The following is a 20,348-nucleotide window of genomic DNA, read 5'->3' as shown; positions in this document are numbered from 1 at the left end:
TCACTGGGCGTGTTTGATTTTCTGAGGTTGTGTCCCTGTTTTCCGTCTGGGAAAACAGTGGGTGAAGAAGGGAAAGGCCCCTGTAGAAGGTCAGCCAGCCCGTGGGTGGCAGAGCTGGGAGCTGACCCCCAGGAGCCTGGAGGTCCATCGCGTAGTCTTGCTGTCTCCCCGGCAGGGTCTGTGCTCTGCGCTAGCCCCTCAGACAGAGGACTGACGCACACCCCTGGCCCAGGGCAGCCCGCAGCTTTGCACCAATCCTCACACAGGCCTGTGAAGTCGCTGGACCCACCAGCCCCCTTCGTCTCCTTTTCTCCCTCCCCTTTCCTTTCCTCTCTCCTCCTTTTCCTTAAGGTACGCGTGTAACATACAGTGGGCCGATTTCTAGCCTTGGTTGGCCTGTCAGAATCAGTCCAGCCGGTGGTGGTTAGCTCGGCTTGGCAGGCACCCGTGAGTGGTACTGGGGGCAGGCATGGCAGGAGCCCAGGGTCCCTGGAACATTCTCCCTGGATGTGGAAGGCAGCTATACTGACCTCATCAGGCGGGCGTACAGGTGATTGAATTGTGTTTATCCTGCAGCCCTGGGCCCTTTCGGAAGGTGCCAAGGAGCAGCCAACCCCAGCCTTATGTAACCAGGCTGGCCCCCAGCTCTCAGGCCAGTGAGTTTCCCAGCCCCTCTCCAGTCCTTCGGCCGGTTTGTCCAGGGGCGGCACTTCAGCCCCCGGGAGAGGCCTCTCGGAGCCTCGGGGGTGAGCTCACCTTGGCGCCACACCTGGGCTGCACCTCATCTGTGCTGAGGTCACCTCAGGAGGATTGCCAGGGAGTGACATCATCCCACAGGCCCTCAGCGACGTGCAGGGGCCCCGCCTCCCAGGTAGGAGCGGAGAGTAGCTTCAAGGAAGAGTCTTACGCAGCTGGGAAGGGGAGCGGGGGGCTCTCCCTCCGTGACATTCTGTTCATCACCCAGCGCCCTTATTACTCAGCAACGCTGTGGGGCTGTGAATTATAGAAATGGGGCACTGAAGCCTTGAGAAGGAGCATCTGGCTGTGCACAAGTTAGCCTTCCTCCAGTGTAAGCTCCTGTGGTCCTAATTGCTCCCCTGCCGCTGGCTCACTTTTTCCTCCTGATCGCTTATGTGGGCCAAGCCCAGCCCCGTCCCCTCTCTCACACCCGGTGGTTTCGGAGGGCCAGGGCCCCTTCAGTTTCTCCCTTGACCCTGGATGCTGAGGACGGGAGGGAGGGGAGGCAGTGTGAGCCCTGGAGAGCCTGGTGGAAGGCAGACCTGAGTTGGGGCTCCACCTTGACCGACTCCTTGGGGAAAGGGCTCAGCTTCTCTGAGGCTCAGTTTCCTCGTTCTGGAACAGAGATCAAGGACAGCCTGGTGGTCCAGTGGTTAGGACCCCACACTTCCACTTCAAGGGGCACGGGTCAGGGAACTAAGAGCCCACATGCTGCGTGACATGGCCAAAAAGAGAATGAAATGGAGATCAGGATATTTCCCAGGAGCAGATGGGATAACATGAACGTGTGCAGACCTGTTTGGGCCTTTCCTGGCTTAATGGGCTGCAGGCCCAGCCACCTGAAGGCTCAGCCAGGCCTGTTACTCTCTCATCTCTGAGCACATCCTTGTGACTCCCAAGGAAACAGGCCCTAGGTATCTTTCCGAGCCTGCCTTTTCTTGTTAATTGAACATCAGCGACATTGCACCAGGAGCTCGGGACACAAGGACAGTGTCTTAGTGAAAATGAAGTGCCTTTGCCCCAGCCTGACTCATTCTTTCCCAAAGAAGTGATCATTCACAAGGCTCTCTTTAGAGTTCAGTTGTTTGGAGCCGACAGTCCTTTATGTTACAGCCTGTGGACAGGACCCACAGGACCTGACTTTATGTTTAAAATAACCACAGCCTGGCTGCCTCAAACACTCTCCATTAGGCTGGCCTCTGGAGCTGGTGCTCTCTCCCTGTGGGGAGTGACCTGGGAATCAGAGGTGGGCTTCAGCCACAGCCGCCTGGTGTCCACTCAGCAGCTCCTTGAGGTGTCTCCAAGTCACCTTGAGCTCCGCACAGCTGTATGGAACTTGGTATTTTTCCTTCCCCAGCAGTCCTGGGCTCCCTCTTTCAGGGGCTCCCAGCCTAACACGTGGTTCCAGAAAGAAACACGGCCATCTGCTAACATGCCTCCCTCCACCCACCCCCACGCCCTGTCCATCGGCGAGTCCTGGCTGCTCTGCACCCTGTACCCTGCATCTCTGCCTCCTCTCCATCCTCCTGGACACTGGGTCCAGGCTGCCACCTCTGACCACCACAGTAGCCTTCCGGGTCTCCCTGGTGAACAGGCACCCCCTGGGCCATCCTTGAATCTGCCCGAGGGATCCCGTCAAAGTGCCAGCCAGATCATACTGCTGTGCTTGGGATGCAGTGTGAAGGCCTCCCGGAGCCTCATGCCCGCCTAACCTGGCCTCTGCCCCTTCTCTGACTGCATCATGCCCATTTCCCTTTGCTTTGCAGCCATGGCGACCTTCATGCGTTTCCCCAAATGACCTCTGCTCTCCCTGCTGCCAGGTTTCTGCACAGGTTGTCCCGACGACTCTCCCTCCGTATTTGCCAGGACAGCCCTCACCCTCCAGACCTCATCTCATCTCTCGTCTCCTCAGACGCCTTCCCAGCTCACTCTCCGCAGGGGTCCAGCACCCTGTGAGTCCCTCCCACAGCACCCCGAAGCTTTCCATCAAAGCAGTCATCGTAGGTGGGGTGACACGTTTGTGTAGGAGGCAAACAGTGTCTCGGCTCAGTGGAGGCACTTGTTGGTTCTTTAGTCACTAAGTCGTGTCTGACTCTTTGCGACCCCACAGACTGCAGCATGCCAGTCTGTCCTTCACTGTCTCCCGGAATTTGCTCAAACTAATGTCCGTTGAGTTGGTGATGCCATCCAACTATGCCATCCAGCCATCTCATCCTCTGTCACCCCCTTCTCCTCCTGCCCTCAATCTTTCCCAACATCAGGGTCCTTTCCAATGAGTCGGCTCTTTGGATCAGGTGGCCAAAGTATTGGAGCTTCAGCATCAGTCTTTCCAATGAATATTCAGGGTTGATTTCCTTTAGGATGGACTGGTTTGATCTCCTTGCTGTCCAAAGGACTCCCAAGAGTCTTCTCCAGCACCACAGTTCGAGAGCATCAGTTCTTCGGCGCTCAGCCTTCTTTATGGTCCAGCTCTCCCAACGGTACATGACCGCTGGAAAAACCATAGCTTTGACTATGTGGGCTTTTGTCGGCTAATTGGCTTTTTAGTACAGTGTCTAGGTTGTTGTAGCTTTTCTTCCAAGGAGCAAACATCGTAAATGAAGGCAGGGACCTTGTCTATCTGATTCCTCTCTCTAGTGCTTGACAGGTAGGACATGTCAAAAAGTATTTGTTGAGGGATTTTCCTTAAGGGTTCAGTGGCTAAGACTTCGTGCTTCCAGTGCAGGGCACCCAGGTTCAATCCCTGGTCAGGGAACTAGATCCTACATGCTGCAACTAAGATTTCTCATGCCACAGGTACAGATCCCACTTGCTGCAACAAAAATCAAATATCCCTAGGACCTAGGACCCGGCGCAGCCAAATCAATAAGTAAATATTTTTAAATAAAATAACAGCTCGTGATCAGATAGGTTAGCACACACTGAACACCTGGCATCTTGCTAGCAGTTCCAATGTGGCACTGTTGTCCCTGACAGCAAGGTGGCCTAGCTGTCCATGGAGTGACCCGCCCCACACCGTGCCTCCCCGACCCCACCCAGACACCCAGGTCCCTGTTCCCAAAAGCAGCAAGTACGCTACCTTACGAAGGTAAAAGGAACTTTACAGATGTGATTGTGTCAAGGGTCTGAAGACGGGAGATGTTCTTGGGTTATTGGGTGGATGGAATCATGAGAGTCCTCACGAGAGGGACAGAGGAAGAGCAGAGAGAAGAGCAGCTCCCCTGCGGCTGGCACAGAAGGTGGAGGAAGAAGCCAGGAGCCGAGGCCTCTGGAAGCTGGAAACTGGTCCTCCCCAGAAGGGGTGCAGCCCCACAGACCCATCTCAGACTGCTGACCTCCAAAAGTATGAGAGAATAAACGCGTGTTGTTTCAGCCCATTAGGTTTGTGATAGTTTGTAACAGCAGCCACAGGAAAGGGATCTGTGTGCTAGTCATGGCTTGGACGTGGTGCCTGGCCCAGGGCCTTGTGAGAGCCAGGGAGAGGATAAGCACCCAGAGACTGCCCCACTTGCGAGGGTCAGGGGAGCTCCAAGAGGGAGGAGTCTGGACCTGTGTGCCTGTTGGCGTCAGGCCCTGATCCCTAATACGGTCTGATTTCACGTGTAAGTGTTCAGGACACCCCACGAACAGTGGGTGGGGTACCCCCGTTTAATCGATGGGTCGCAGAGGTGAAGTTATCTACCTGAGTTCCATAGAGAAGTGGCAGGATCACAAGTGGAAAATGAATCGTCTGACTCCGAATGCCATGCTCTTTCCACCATCCTGTCCAGTCCCCCTCCCTCCTTCCTAGTGGTGAGGCCCGAATTTGGAGAATGCCATGGAGATGGGTTGTAATTCCCAAGGTGGTTCTCTCGGTAAAGAATCCACCTGCCATGCAGGAGACCGCCTACAGCACAGGAGACCTGGATTTGGTCCCTGGATCAGGAAAATCCCCTGGAGAAGGAAATGGCAATCCACTCCAGTATTCTCGCCTGAAAAACCGCATGGACAGAGGAGCCTGGTGGGCTCCGATCCATGGGGTCACAAGAGTTGGACACGACTTCGCAACCAAACCACAACCACGTACGGAGATGGGAGCCCGGCTCCCCTGTGTCCGGGCAGGCCCAGGCTTCCCCCAACTGGGAGTCCAGGTTATCAGAGCCATGGTCACCAAGTGAAGTGTCCCTGGCTGTCCCCTGTAGCCAGGATGAGTCCGCCTGTCTCATCGAGGCTCCCGTACTTGTCTCTCGCAGTGTGAACGAGCTGTACGTCGATGACCCGGACAAGGACAGCGGGGGCAAGATTGACGTCAGCCTGAACATCAGTCTCCCCAATTTGCACTGCGAATGTGAGTATTCCCAGCACCCCTCTCTTCCGCAAGACACCACCTGTAGGCAGTGCTGTGTGTGCAGAAACGGTGAGCTAAGTTAGGACATTAGGTGGATGGCAAGCTGCAAACATGGAGCAGCAGGAATCTCTCCCTCCCTACTTTTAGTGGGGAGGATGTGCCACATGCACGCACTTGGAGGTTTTTGGGAATTAAAAAACTATATTTAAGAAACTGCCAACAATTTACCTCTAGACAGTTGTCAGGTTGAGGTAGGGGTAGGGTGTCTCTGAGGTTAAGTTCCCAAGAAGCAAAGCCTAGATGTTTCGTAAGTGATTGAGTGAGCGAGGGCTCCCAGGAGGAACCTGTAAGGACGTGAGGGAGGTGAGATGACAGGCAGAGGTGTGTGCTCAGCTGACGTCTGATTGCAGCCTGATCCCCCGGGGAGCTGTGGCGTGTGAATGACACCACGGTTTGTCCCGCCTGGTAGCAAGGGGGCTGGCCTGTGGTTATCCATGTCCTTGGCTGTTGGCTACAGAGTGGTGTGCAGGGAGGCTGGAGGCCACATAACCTCCCAGGCAATCCAAGGCATGGAGACCTCCAGCTACGCAGGAGGAGTCACCTGGAACAGGGTGAGCGCAGAGTTGTTAGCCGTGGGAAACATCCCCTTTTACTTTGCACTCCTTTATGTGTCTGTCGGAGGGGCTTTTGTGGCTTTTGTTTGTTTTTCTAGTATATGTGCTGCCAAAGTGAGCGCTTTTAAAAAAATTGTTTCAAAACCAAGAAAACGAATTACCTGTATTAAAACAAAGCTCTTTGGGATTCTGGTTTAGGGATCAGATTCTAGCTCCTTTGCTTACTGAAACTGTGTGGCCCTGGCTAAGGTGACCCCTCTAGGCCTCATTTCGTCAACTGTATAACAGGCATAGTGCTGTCTCTTTAAAAAATATATATTACTTATTTATGGCTGTGCTGGATCTTCACTGCTGCGCTCGGGTTCTGTCTGCTCGTGGCCAGCGGGGCTTCTTTCTAGCTGTGGTGCACGACTTCTCATCGCAGTGGCTTCTCCCATTTTAGAGCACAGCCTCTAGGTGCACAGGCTCAGTAGTTGAGGCCCCCGGGCTCTGGAGCTCAGGCTCGGTAGTTGAGGCTCGTGGGCTTTAACTGTCCCTCGACATGTGGGATCCTCCCATACCAGGGGCTGAACCCGTGTCCCCTGCGTTGGCAGGCAGATTCTTTACCACTCGCCCCCAGGGAAGCCCAGCATAGGGCTGTCTCCGGCTTGCTGTTGGAGGCTCTGCAGAGCTGGTTCCTAGGTCTGTTCATGAGCAGCCTGGGTTTCCAGCTGCCCCTCTGCCCAGCCTGGCGCTGACCCAGTGCAGACCCTCCTCCTCCTCCCACTCCCTCCCTTCCTCCTGAAGGGCAGACCATTGGGTGGGTCTGCAGCAGAGCTAGGGAGAGATTTATCCCTGTTATTGCTTTTGGTGAGAATTACATCACAGTGTGAATCCACAGTGGGCCCCGAGCCAGGGAACCTGTTGAAATGGGCTGGTTTTATTTTTATTTTTTCTCTTTTTCTCAGAAAAATACTTGGTCTGGCAGCTTCTCATTCAGAAGTTAGCCATGTCTCTGGAACAAGGAAATTCTTAGGCTGAGGACTGGGACTAACAGGGCAGGGGTGGGAGGAGAGGTGGTTCTAGGCTGGGTTCCAGCCCAGGAGGGGCTGAGCGACCTCAAGTTGCTGGTTGTGCCGACCCACGGGGCCCTCCCCACCCGGCCAGAGCCCCACACTCAGACTTTCCTTTAGGGAACTTCAGATTTGTATTATAGAAAAAAAATTCATGCTCATCATTGTACCTTTGGAAAATCTGGAGCAACAGAGAGAGAAGAAATCGCCCGTAATTCCACCCCCGATGACAACATCAGTTGACATTTGACGCTGCTCCGTCCCACTGGCCTTCCGTTCCCTGTGCTTCTAAACATGGCTGAGATCATGCTGCCTGTGCAATCTCATATCCTGCTTTCAGAAATAATATTTTTCTGTTACACAACTAATACAGGGATGCTTAAAAAAAAGATACAAGTTCAAAATACAGAAGTAATGTTAAAAAAAAGTAAAAGAAGTAAGTTCATCCCACGTGCCAGCCACTTGGAGGGGTCCTCTGTCAGCAGCTGGGACCCCTCCTCCTGCCCCTCTGTGTCTGTCTGTCTGTCTGCAAACATAGGTCATGTTTGGTGGTGGTGGTTTTTTTTTTTTTCTACATAATTGGGACCCAACTACAGGGGACCTTTCTGAGATTTCTTGTTTTTTTTCCGTTTGTATCTTGGGGCTCTTCTTATATTACTCATGATATTGGTAAAATAATAAGCACAGCTGCCGTTGATTCAGCCCTTACTTGGGGCCAGGCCCTGTCCCGAATCCCTTGGTTGTGTGAGTGCACTAAGATGAGGTGTTCTTGCAGAGTGGCCAGAGTCTGGATCCAGACTCTGGGTTTCCATCTAAGTGCCATTGTTTCTTAGCTGTGAGACCTCAGGCAAGTTACTTAAACTCTCTGTGCCTCAGTGTCCCCCAGTAGAGGGTGGGTCTGATGATAGTATCTTCCCCGCAGGGGTGTTCAGAGGGTGTCTTTTCATGGAAAAGGCACTTAGAAGAAGGTCTAGCCCATAGTTCTGTTTTAACTAGGATAGAGCAAGCAACGGAGGCACAAAGAGGTTAGCTAACTTGCTCGAGGTGCCGTGGCCAGTAGGGGCAGAACCAGGAACCCCAGACAGGACAGGACAGCCCCAGTGCTCAGGCTGCCTCTCCCCACATATGGGTTGAGCTCTTTCCTTGCACCCGCTGCGCAGCGTCCTAGAGGGGGCTGTGCCATTGACCAGTCCCCCGTTGGTGGGCAGTTGGGTTGCTTCCCATCGTCATGATTTCAAACCAGGTTGCCCAGAGCCTTGCATCACGGCTCAATGCCTATGCGTCTGGGGGATGAGCTCCCCGGGGGTGGAACTGCTGAGTCAAACGGAGACCTGCTTGCGTTTCCTTTAATCTGAACATTACGACATCAGCATTTCCCACATACTACAGATCCGGGAACATCATTTTGAATAGCATATCGCACTCCCTTCTATGGATGGGCCCTCTTGTCCTTCCATCCCCCATTGAGGAATACAGGGTTCTTCCCATTTTTCCTTTTTATAGTCGGTTCACTGAAAATTGCTTCCAGCTGCTGTTTCTCTGTATCACAGCCTGCTTTCTTAGCTTTCCTGTCAAGGCCATCTCTGCATCTCCATAGTTTACAGGGATCCCTCGCTTTCTACTTAGACCATCTCAGGGAATACAGTTGGCCTGAGGCTGCCCATTTTGCAGATTGGGAAGCTGAGTCATAGTAGGTGATGGAGAGTCACATTGGAGCCAGGACCAGGTCTCCAGGCCCCAGGTTTCCCCTTTAAGTGTGCTGAGGAACTCAGAAAAGTGCCCATGCCCCTAGAGGGCAGGAACAGGCACTGGGTAGAGGGAGGTGTGAGTTGTGAATGAGTGACTGCCTGAGCCTGAATGACGCCAGGGGACGCAGGGACTGAGATGCAGTAAGTGCTGATGTCCATCAGGTACTTGCCACCTACTGAGCACTAGGCCCATTGTAAGCATTTTTAGCACGTATTAATTATCTGATCCTTGTGATTCTCCAGGGAAGCTTTCATTATCATCCCTACCCCTCCACTCCCCATTTACAGGGAAGGAAACCAAGACGTGAGAGGTGAAGTGCCTTAGCCAAGGTCGCAAGCTGGTAAAAGGCCAGACCAGGACTAAGACACCTTCTAAGCCTGTCTCTCCGCTGTCCCCCTGCCTTCTCGAAGCTAGCAGAGTCCTCACCCCTGCACCCTTAGCTGCTGCCTCCCCCGACTCTGTAGCTGGCGGTGGTAGAGGCAGGGGACAGGAACGCTGTGTGCGCCTCACTCTGGCTCCAGCCATCCCTTTCTCCTCTTCTCTGTGACTCTAGACTGTGGCCCGAGACTGTGAGCTCCTGGATGGCTGGAGGCCCTGCCTGGCCATCCAGGGGATGCATGAGGCGTCCCTGTGTCTCTGGGTGTTTGTGACCCTTCTCTCCTTGCCCCCTGCAGTGGTCGGGCTCGACATCCAGGATGAGATGGGCAGGCATGAAGTGGGGCACATCGACAACTCGATGAAGATCCCGCTCAACAACGGGGTGGGCTGCCGCTTCGAGGGGCAGTTCAGCATCAACAAGGTAGGAAACCCTGCCTGGTCCCCTCTCGCCTGTTCCCCATCCCCACAGTCCCCTTCCTCCTTGGAAACTGGATGCTGGAGCTGTGCACCCACTCGCCCTCCCTCCCCAGGCTCCTGGCAAGCTCAGGACCAGCATCTAGGTACCTGGCAGTTCTTGCTGAGAATCTTGAGCGGGGGTTTCAGGCTCCCTGAGGTTTGGAGCCCCAGCTGGTCTGTTGAAGAAGGAGCTACTCTTCTCCCCAATGTGGAAGGAGTGGGTGGTGAGAAGACAGTGGGATTGGCAGCCCTGAGCCCGAGTGTGCATCCTTGCCCTACCCTCTCTTGGCCAAGCAAAGGTCTCCAGGTCACTCGAGCCATCTTAACCTCAGTTTTTAAATCTTTGGGCTCAGGGTGTGATGATAATAATAATATGACACCATTCACTCCACAAAGTCTTTGTGATGATTAAATGAGCTGTTACATATTCATTCATTGAGAACGCTTTCATGGAGCCCCTGCTGTGTCCCGGGGTGGGCTGTCGGCCGTGCCTGGACTAGGTGGGCAGTGTTCCTGCACTCACGGGGCTTCTGTTCTAGTGGAGGAGGGCAGACAGTGTGCAAACTCAGAAGCATTTCCGTGGGTCATGAGTGCTGTGATGAGGCGTAAAGCAGGGGAGGAGTGAGAGTGGATGGGTTTGAAAATACCTGGTTGGCTCTGAAGGGCCATTCAGGTATCGATGTTCTGTCTCTCAAACCAGGAACTTCAGATCCTAAGTTACAGGCGTCTGCATGTTGCACTTGGGAAAGCCGGGGAACCCCGGAGGTGGCCAGCACTCTCCTGGGCTTTTTAAGTGTCACTGCAGTGGGGCAACAACTGTGAGGTGGCAGCTTACACACGAGGGACAGAGGGGTGAACTACATCAGCCAAGGCTGCCCCGCTGTCTCCGTCCCCAGCTCTCCTTCCCGGTCCCAGACAGACTGAGCCACCGGCGTTTTTTTCCATTGTGCTGGGTCTTCATAGTGGCACACGGACTTCTCTAGCTGCACGGGCCTGCGGAGGCTGCAGAATGCACGGGCTCAGTAGTTACAGTGCATTGGCTTAGTTGCCCCGAAGCACGTGGGATCTTAGTTTCCCGACCAGGGATCAAACCCAAGTCCCCTGCATTGGAAAGTGGGTTCTTAACCACTGGACCGCCAGGGAAGTTGTTGAGCCACTGGTTTCTGCCTGCCCGCGGGCAGCCTCTGCTCAGATGCCCTTCCTCCTGCCATCTCAATCAGAGGTTGCAAACTCACTGACCACACCCAGCCCCAAAACAAGTTACATTTGCCCTGTAACAGCGTTCGGATCCATCAGAGCCAATATCAAAGCCTGGGCGTCCAGATCTCTGGCTTTTATTTTTTAATAAAGCTTTTATTATTAAAACATTTCAAATACAGAAAAGGGGAAGGAAGACTTAACCCCATACACACATCCCATCGTCCTTCTTTAAGAGCCGTCGAAACACCTGGCCAGTCTTGTTTTGTCCGTGCCTCCTCCACGCTGCAACTCACTCACTCTAGGTTATGTAATGTAGACTTTCATTATATCATGTGTCTGTAAGTAACTCAGTATTTGTGTGAATACTTCAGTGTGACTGAAACTAAGTATTCTTTTTAGCATCGTCCCAATGCCATCATTACGCCTAAAACATAATCTCTTATTATCATCAAACATCCATGTGGTGTCCAGATTCCTCCAACTTTCTTAAAAAAAAATGTATTTTTCTGTGATATGTTCAAAACAATAATGACAAGGTTCACACATTGCCTTGCGTTTGGTTTGGTTAATTTTCTTAAATTTTTCTAATCTATACTCTGTATATATGTATATTTTTACAATTATCTTTTTTCCAGCTTTATTGAGGTATAATTAACAAATTTAAATTGTATATATTCAAGTGTACAACATGATTTTTTCATTTAGTCCAGTTGTTTTTAAACATGGCTGCTTATTAGAAATGCATCTGGAGCTTTGGAGAAGAGTAGCAGTACCTGGGCATTTCTGTTTTTCAAAAAATTTCAAAATAATCCTGTTGTGCATCTGGATTTTAAAAAGTAGACTCAGGTTTTTCTATTAAATGGTAGTTTTAATTTTATAGAATTCTATTATTTTCTGTTGACCAATCATGATACAAACGGTATTAAGTGAATGATAGTTACATAATCACAATAGTAAAAGATGTTTATTGGTTTTCATAATCAATACCCAGACAAAAAACAAAAGATATTTACAATTGCAAGCCATAACGGGAACACGATTAACCTAACAATATAAAATAATTACATACATTGGGAGGTTAAGTAGAGTGAAGTGGCAAGTGGAAGTGCATACATGAACACGTTCTCATCCACTCAGCCAGTCTGTGATTTTGGTTGGTACGCTAAGTCCATTCACAGTTAAGGTAATTATCGATACATATGATTCTGTTACCGTTTTCTTAATTGTTCTGGGTTTATTTTGTGTAGGTCTTTTTCTTCTCCTGTGTTTCCTGCCTAGAGAAGTTCCTTTAGTATTTGTTGTAAAGCTATTTTTTTTGGTGCTGAATTCTCTTAACTTTTCCTTGTCTGAAAAGTTTTTGATTTCTCATCAAATCTGAACAAAAGTCTTGTTGGGTAGAGTATTCGTGGTTGTAGATTCTTCCCTTTAATCACTTTAAATATACCATGCCATTCCCTTCTGGCTTCTTGGGTTTCTGTTGAGAAATCAGCTGATAACCTGATGGGAGTTCCCTTGTATGTTATTTGTCGTTTTTCGCTTGTTGCCTTTAATATTTTATCTTTGTCTCTAATTTTCATCATTTTTGATTACTGTGTGTCTCTGTGTGTTCCTCCTTCAGTTTATCCTGCCTGGAACGCTCTGCTTCCTGGACTTGGTTTACTATTTGCTTTCCCATGTTAGGGAAGTTTCCAGCTGTTATTTCTTCATATATTTCTCAGGTCCTTTCTCTGTTTCTTCTCCTTCCAGGATTCCTATAATGCATTTAGTGTTGTCCCAGAGGTCTCTTTGGCTGTCTTCATTTTTTTTTCTCATTCTTTTTTATATTCTGTTCTGTGGCAGTGATTTCCACCGTTCTGTTCCCCTGGTCACTTACCCGTTTTTGTGCCTCAGTTATTCTGCTATTGATTCCTTCCAGTATATTGTTCACCTCTGTTTGTTTGTTCTTTAATTCTTCTAGGTCTTTGGTAAACATTTCTTGCATCTTCTTAATCTTTGCCTCCATTCTTTTTTCAAGATCCTGGATCATCTTCACTATCATTATTCTGAATTCTTTTTCTGGAAGCTTGCATATCTTTACTTCATTTGGTTGTTTTTCTGGGGTTTTATCTTATCCCTTCATTTAGTACAAAACCCTTTGCTTTTTCATCCTGATTTACTTTCTGTCCACGTGGTTTTGTTTCTAGCCAGGATTTGTGGTTCTTCTTGCTTCTTCTGTCTGCCCTCTGGTAGATGAGGCTAACAGGCTTGTATAAGCTTTTTGATGGAAAGAACTGGTGGTGAGAAAAACTTGGTCTTGCTCTGGTGGGCAGGGCCATGCTCAGTAAAACTTTAATTCAGTTGTCTGCTGATGGGTGGGTTTCTCTCCCTTCCTGGTGATTGGCTTGAGGCACAGGCTCTATGGTAGGGTTAATGGCGACCTCCAAGAGGATCTACGCCAAGCGACCCCTTCCAGGACTGCTGCTGCCTGTGTCCTTGTCCCCTTGGCGAGCCATTGCCAACCCACACCTCCACAGGAGACCCTCCGACTCTAGCAGGTAGGTCTGGCTCAGTCTCCTGTGAGGTCACTGCTCCTTTACCCTGGGTCTTGGCACACAGAAGATTTTGTTTGCTCTCTAAGACTGGAATCTGTTTTCCCCAGTCCTGTGGAAATCCTGTAATCAAATTCCACTGGCCTTCAGAGTCAAACTCCCTGGGGATTCCCAGTCCCTTTGCAGATTCCCAGATTGGGAAGCCTGACATGAGGCTCAGAACCTTCACAACAGTATAAGAACCTCTTTGGTATTATTGCTCCCTGGAGTCTGAGTTGCCTCCCCATTTGATTTTACCATGACTGCACACCTCCCCCATCTTGTTGCAGCTGCTTCTTTGTCTTTGCCCGTGGGGTACCTACTTTTGGGGACACGACTGAGTGACTTCACTTTCACTTTTCACTTTCACACATTGGAGAAGGAAATGGCAACCCACTCCAGTGTTCTTGCCTGGAGAATCCCAGGGAAGGGGGAGCCTGGTGGGCTTCCGTCTATGGGGTCACACAGAGTCGGACACGACTGAAGTGACTTAGCAGCAGCAGCAGCAGCACCCTCCTGTCAATGGTGGTTCGGATTTCTGGCTTTTAGAAGTCGCACTGAGCCTGAGTCTCATCGGAAACAATAACCTGGAGCTAAAAAGCCCCCCTTAGCGTGCCCCGCTTAGCGTGCCCCCCTTAGTGTGCCCCCCATTAGAGTGCACCCCTTAGCACGCCCTCCCTTAGCGCACCCCCCTTAGCGCCCCCCCTTAGTGCACCCCCCTTAGTGCCCCCCCTTAGCGTGCCCCCCCTTAGTGTGCCCCCCTTAGCATGCCTCCCCTTAGTGTTCCCCCCTTAGTGTGCCCCCCCTTAGCACCCCCCTTAGGACGCCCCCCTGAGCGTGCCCCCCTTAGCGTCCCCACTTAGTGTGCCCTCCCTTCTGCAGTCCCACCTGGATGACTGGGAGGCTCAGCCCAGATGCTGGGGATGAATGGACCTGTTTGTCTCTCCATGTGGATTTCTTGCATCACAGCTCAGGTCTCCTTAAATGCTAAAGCAGAGACTATCACTTCTGCCACATTTTAAGGGTTAGTGGGAGTTAGCTGCCAGCCCAGGTTCTGCAGTGGAAATACGGAGGGACTGGAAGAAATACTCAAGGGTGTGTGTGCTAGGAGGTGTGGCTCAGGGGTCCCTATGTTGATCAGCTACCACACAGGGTCTTGGCTGTGCCCTGTGACTTGGATTTATGGTACGTGTGATGGGGCCCGTTTGAAGGTTTTAAGCGGGAAAACAGTGCAGTTGATTTATGTTTTAGAATTGCACTATACAGTACAGTAGCCTACAGCTCCATTTAAGTTAACTTTTTTAAAATTGAATAAAATTCAGTCCCCTAGTCTCACTTGCCACATTGCAAGCGCTCCATAGGCACACGTGGCTAGTGGCTACCATATTAGTGCAGATATGAAACATTTCCATCATCAGGGAATGTTCTCCTAGACAGCAGACCTTTAGAAAGATCACTTGGGCATCTACATGGAGGTAGACTGGAGGGGGCCAAGAGCAGAGGTCACAGGCGATGCTGTGGCAGTGGTATTGGAGAGAAGGGTCCAGACCAGGGAGGTGGCGTCAACAAGACTTACTCATCAATTGGTTATGGGTGGTGAGGGCGAGAGTGGAATCAAAGAAACCTCCTGGGCTTTTGTCTCAACAGCCAGGCGATCCCATTTTCTATTTATGGAAGCATGGAAAAGCATGGATTCTGTGGGAGTGGGGGATGGGACTCAGTCCATCAATTCTGGACACATGTCTTTTAGGATTCTCACTGGAGATATTACATTGGAAGTTGAGGGGGTGCTTCTGGAGTTCATCAGAGAGCTCTGGGCTGGAGACATAAATGGGGAGTCATCTGTGAACAGATGATGCTGGCTGTCGTAGGTCTATGTCAGCACCCCTCAAAGTGGGGTCTCCAAGTTACAACAACGTGGATGGACCCAGATGGTTATCATTCCAAATGAAGTAAGTCAGAAAGACAAATACTGTATGATATCACTCATATGCAGAACCTAAAATATGACCCAAACTTACCTACAAAACAGAAGTAGACTCACAGACATAAGAGAACAGACTTGTGCATGCCAAGGGGCAGGGAGGGACGGGGAGAGGTGGACTGGGAGTTTAGGATTAGCAGTGAAAACTATTACAGATAGAATGGATAAGCAGCAAGGTCCTACTGGATAGCACAGGGAACTGTATTCAATATCCTGTGATTAAACCATAATGGAAGAGAATATGAAAAAGAATGTATATATGTATAACTGAGTCACTCTGCTATGCAGCAGAAATTAATACAACATTGTTAATCAACTATATGTCAATAAATAAATTAAGTGGGCCCCCCAGCAAGAGCAGTAGCATCACCCAGAACCTGTCAGGAACGCAGATTCTCAGGCCCCACATCAGACCTACTGAATCTGTGTTATAACAAGCCCTCCAGGAGTCCTGATGCCACTCATGTTTGAGAATCGTTGGTCTAAGCTAGATTACCTCGGGAGAAGTGTAGAGTGTTCTAAACCTGGGGCCACAGACTCCCCAGGAATGCAGCTCAAATTCAAGGAGTCTGTGAACCTGGATGGGAGAAACAAATGACACGTTTATTTTTGTGAGTGCTGGACTCCAATCCAGTGCTCTCTCCCATGCCGAATGTAGGCAGGAAGCCATAGTAACATTAGCAGCACCCATGACCTTGCCACCAATAGAAATCACAATACATATATCACATTAAAATTGTCACAGATCATTTTGAGATGCTGTTTATACTCATCACAGTTTTGAAGTTACAGTCATTAGCCTGCGACCAGGTCTTTGCTGCATTAATAAAGAGGCATGTGCAGATGTTTGATCTATTTTTGTTACTGTTTAAAATATTATTTCTTTACTCTATTATTCTATATGTTTTATGCATTTGAAACATTTGAAGTAATTAAAATGTAGGTGTTGGCAGACTGACAAAGGGTTCATGGCACCAAAAATATAAGAACCTAAGATCTTGATAGGGATGCAGCTTGAGGACCGATTTCTGGTGCCCACCAGCGTTTAGAAATGGGGAGGAAAGGTAGAAGGAGCAGCCAGATAGATAGGAGGAATCCGGGGCCGGGTGGGCCCTGGAATCTGGAAGAGAGCATAGTCAAAGAGGAGGGCTGGTGCTCCAAGGACGGGGGCGACCACTGGCCCATGCGCTGCAGGGAAAGCCCCCCGCGTGAGAGAGAATAGGACCACTGCACAGCAGAGAGAATAGGACCACTGCACAGCAGAGTTCTTGGAGGGCGGGCCTTGGAGATGAGGGAAGGCCAGTGTGCGCACAGTGCAGGGAGGTGGGGGAATGAGTGGTGGGCCAGGCTCTCACTCCGCCTCCAATGCCTTCTCTCCGCCCCCATCTCTGCCTGGAGAGCTGCTGCTCCCACAGGTCTTGGCCCTGGTCCCTCAGGGGCACCCTCCCTCCATTTCCCACACCATCATGGTCCTTATGTTGCCCCAGTCCCCTTCACATTCTGACTTCTTTGGACCATTGCTTCCCCTTCCGCCAGCTCATTCGTTCATGCATCCTGCTCTCGAGTGCCTGCTGTGAGCCTGGCTCCACGTTTGGCACCGGGATGTGGTGCCGAGAGGAGCGACTGAGGCCCCTGCTCTTGGCGGCACTCATGGTCTGTTACAGGGTGACAGGTAAACCCTCAAGCCAGTGTGTAACGAAGCAGCTTGGGAGAGAATGAAGTGAGTGTTACAGTGGAGGAGACCCACTGAGGCAGAGTCAGAGAAGGCCTGTCTGGGGTGGAAGGATGGTTGAAGATGAACGAACAACACATCCACCTCCCTCTTGTGGAGGTCTCCCTGGCGAGGGTGTGAGCACTTGGGTTAAACAGATATGGACACCTCAGATGGTGAGCAGGAGGCACCACGTTTACTCAGCCCCAGGCAGAGACAGGAGGACACAGGTGAACAGCCCCACGCCACACCCTCCCCGGCGTGGTAAGCATGCCCAAGGCTTCAGGCGGCTCCCCTCAGCAGGCTCTGATGGGCCTCCTGCTGGCTCTGGCTGAACAAGAACTTGCTCCTTGGGGTCAGACAGACCTGTGGTTGAGAATCCTAGCAATGACATTCACTGGTTAAAAGCCTAATCAATTTTAGCCTCTCTGAGCCTCAGTTTCCTCGTCTGTAAGATGGGGATAGTGATACTGCCCTCACAGCTTGAGAGACGTGAACAAATTAAAATCTGTAAAGTGCATGTTGCAGTGGGGACAGGACAAGTCTTAGTGCCCTTCCCTGGCTGGCCTTATTTCCTCTCAGTGGGGTGTCCATGATCTCATCAGCTGGCACCTGCCAGCAGTCTGGTGCCAGTGTGCTCACGAAGTGTGCAGGGATGACGTCCAAGAAGTGGGTTTTCTCTGGCCAAGGAGGGCTGGGATTCTAGAACAGGGTCACACCAGCCCTTACCTCGTGGCGGCCGCTTATTGGGTTCTCACCTGGCCCTTCCCCACTGTTAACTTATGTAGTCCTTGCAGCAGCGCGCAGGGCATTATGTGAGCTGCTCAAGGGCCAGGAGCCAGGTCTGAAGCCAGGCCACCTGGCAGCAGGCTGCCTGCTCTGTCTCCCGCACCACTGCTCGGCGTGGCTTCCAGCCAGCATCTCGGTCACAGCTCAGGCCCGCCTCCCATGGAGGACTAAGCGTTCGTGCCTCCCTGGCACACGCAGTCGAGGGGTGCTTTGCTGAGAAAGGCAGCTGTGATGATGGTGAGGTCCGCAGCCCCGCCCCCATAGCTGCCAGCAGCAAGTTCACGCTTGCCCTGTGGCCCCTTCACCCATTCGTCGGAGGTCAGCCAGGTCCCAGAGTTCGCATGTCTCAAGCAGCCCCCCGCCGTGCAATTCCTTGCTTAATCACCCGGCTGGAGGACAGGACGGGCCGACATTTGCGGGCCTGGCTCCATCTATACGTTTTTGAACGCCCATCAGAGACGCTGACGTCGGTTCCTAAGTCACAGCTCTAAAAGCGTCGTCTCTGCTTTCTTCGGCCCAGCGTGTGCTGGCATGAGTCAGCCACCTGTGATGGATTCTGTGCCGAGGGGGAGGGGTCACTGAGTCACAGCCTCGCGGGGCAGCCGCGGGTGGCAGATGCGTGGAGCCAGCCTCCTTGACTCATTTGATTCTGGGCACGTGAGTCCCAGGCTCCAAGCCCAGTTCCGAACCCTGCCCACGGCCTTGTCCACAGGGGGCCCCATGTCACTGCCTAGAAAAACTCGGAAGGATGCACGCCAGATGCTGTCAGTCTCTTCGTTCTGGGGGCAGCAGGCAATGGGATTTTAGTTCTAATTTTATCACGTGACAGTTTTCATAGTGAAAAATATATTTCCTGGTGGCTCAGACAGTAAAGAATCTGCCTACAATGCGGGAGACCCAGGTTCAATCCCTGGGTTGGGGAGCTCCTCTGGAGAAGGAAATGCCTATCCACTCCAGTATTCTCGCCTGGAGAATTCCATGAACAGAGTGGCGTGGCAGGCTACCGTCCATAGAGTCGCAGAGTTGGACATGACTGAGCGACTTTCACTTTCACATCTAGATATTATTTAAGTAAAAATGAAGGTTAAATCACTTTTAGAATGCAGTAGGATTTCCACCCTGCCCATATACATTTTTTCCCTCTTCCAGAACGGTTGTTCTCTCGACTTGAATGTGTTCATGCCGTGAAGCCAACCCAGTAACACCTGCCATCAGTTTTGTATTCCTCATCTCATTTAACCCTCCCACAACCCTTTGTGGTTATTATTCCCATTTTCCTGATGGGGAAACCGAGGCACAGGGTGGTGGGTACTGACCTTGCCCAGGGGCCTCCAGCTAGGAAGTGAGGCCAGACCAGAACCTGTCTGTGGCCCTCAGCTGCTGCCCTACCATTGGGCCCCTGAAGTGGGCAGCACTGTCCCGCCAGGGAGATCTTGCCGAGCTGTTGTTCCTGTTCCCCTCAGCCAGGCCCAGCAGGTTGCCCCCTCCTCCGAACAGCCCAGGGCACACTTGACCGTGACTCACTGAGTCCGGGCCATGCTCTGTTGGCCTGGTACCTCTCCCGTCAGTCCAAAGCTCAAGTCCCAGTGAAGACAGGAATATTGCTGCGGGAAGCCCACAGCTTTATGCTGGAGACAGGTGTGCTTGTAAAATAAGTGGACTCTGATGGACTGGTGGGCTGGTGGATGCTAAGCCATAAGCCATGTTCCTTCCTCCACTGCAGCTTTTTAAGTTTTTGTTGAGGCGGAATAAAATAAAGCCTGAGCTTTTCAGCGTGGCGTTCGGGGCCTTTGTTCAGCAGCCCCCCTCCCTCTTGTGCCTCTTTGTCTCCTACCGCAGCCACTGCCCCAGGTCTCCGCGGGCTCATCAATACCGAGCTCTTCTCGCTCCTCACGCGTGCCCACCGACCCGGCAGCTTCTGACCTCCATACTTGTTCACGCTGGTCCCTCTGCCCAAATGCCCTTCCCCCTTCTTCCTGACTCATCTTCAGAACCTTAGCACAGGGTCTGTTTTTTCCCTGAGAACACCCCCAGATGAGTTAGGGGCCCTCCCTCATAGCTCCCACAGTCTTTGCTTCCATCTGGACCAATGTGGTCAGGTAACCTCATTTTCTATCCTAAGTCTGTGTCACAGCAGGCCAAGGACTCATCCCCGGCCAGGCTCTCATCTGGGTCATCTCCCCGAGCCTGGGGCGTCCTGAAGGACTTCAGAAGGGCTGCCTCCACATGGCACCAGCGCAGGGCTGCTGAGTTCAATCGCCCCAGTTTTGACGTGTGACAATACCAAGTTTCTTCACTGCTCTGAGCCTCGGTTTCCTTTTCTGTAAAACAGAAGTTGTTGGTCAGTCACTCAGTCGTGTCTGAGTCTTTACGACCCCATGGACTGCAGCACGCCAGGCTTCCCTGTCCTTCACCATCTCCCGGAGTTTGCTCAAACTCATGTCCACTGAGTCGGTGATACCATCCAACCATCTCATCCTCTGTCTTCCCCATCTCCTCCTGCCCTCAATCTCTCCCTGCATCAGGGTTTTTTCCAATGAGTTGGCTCTTTGCATCAGGTGGCTGAAGTATTGGAGCTTCAGCTTCAGCATCAGTCCTTCCAGTGAATATTTAGGAGTTATCAGATGACAAAGCCAAAAGTGCTATTTTAAGGATTAATGTCATTTTTTCATTCTTTCATTCACTTAGTACATATTTATTAAGCACCTGCTCTGGGTCAGGAATGCAGCATCAAGTCAGGCACAAACCCTACCAGTGGAGGGCTTCTATTCTCGTAGGGACAC

At 51.4% G+C, this 20,348-nt stretch overlaps 1 protein-coding gene across 1 annotated transcript in view; it reads left to right on the top strand.

Annotated features, from left to right (window-relative positions):
• ERGIC1 (endoplasmic reticulum-golgi intermediate compartment 1) overlaps window positions 1-20,348 on the top strand; it is a 113,526-nt gene that overhangs the window by 66,420 nt on the left and 26,758 nt on the right. The window contains exons 4-5 of the mRNA XM_055421833.2: window positions 4,971-5,065; window positions 9,155-9,279. Coding sequence (XP_055277808.2) covers window positions 4,971-5,065; window positions 9,155-9,279 — 220 coding nt within the window. The remainder of the gene's footprint in view (window positions 1-4,970; window positions 5,066-9,154; window positions 9,280-20,348) is intronic.

This window comes from Moschus berezovskii, chromosome 18 (assembly GCF_049115385.1).
Source record: "Moschus berezovskii isolate FMDL1 chromosome 18, NW_MosBer_1.0, whole genome shotgun sequence".
NCBI lineage: Eukaryota > Metazoa > Chordata > Mammalia > Artiodactyla > Moschidae > Moschus > Moschus berezovskii.
Note: the sequence above shows the minus strand (reverse complement) of the source record. Positions and strands in the feature narration are given on the sequence as shown.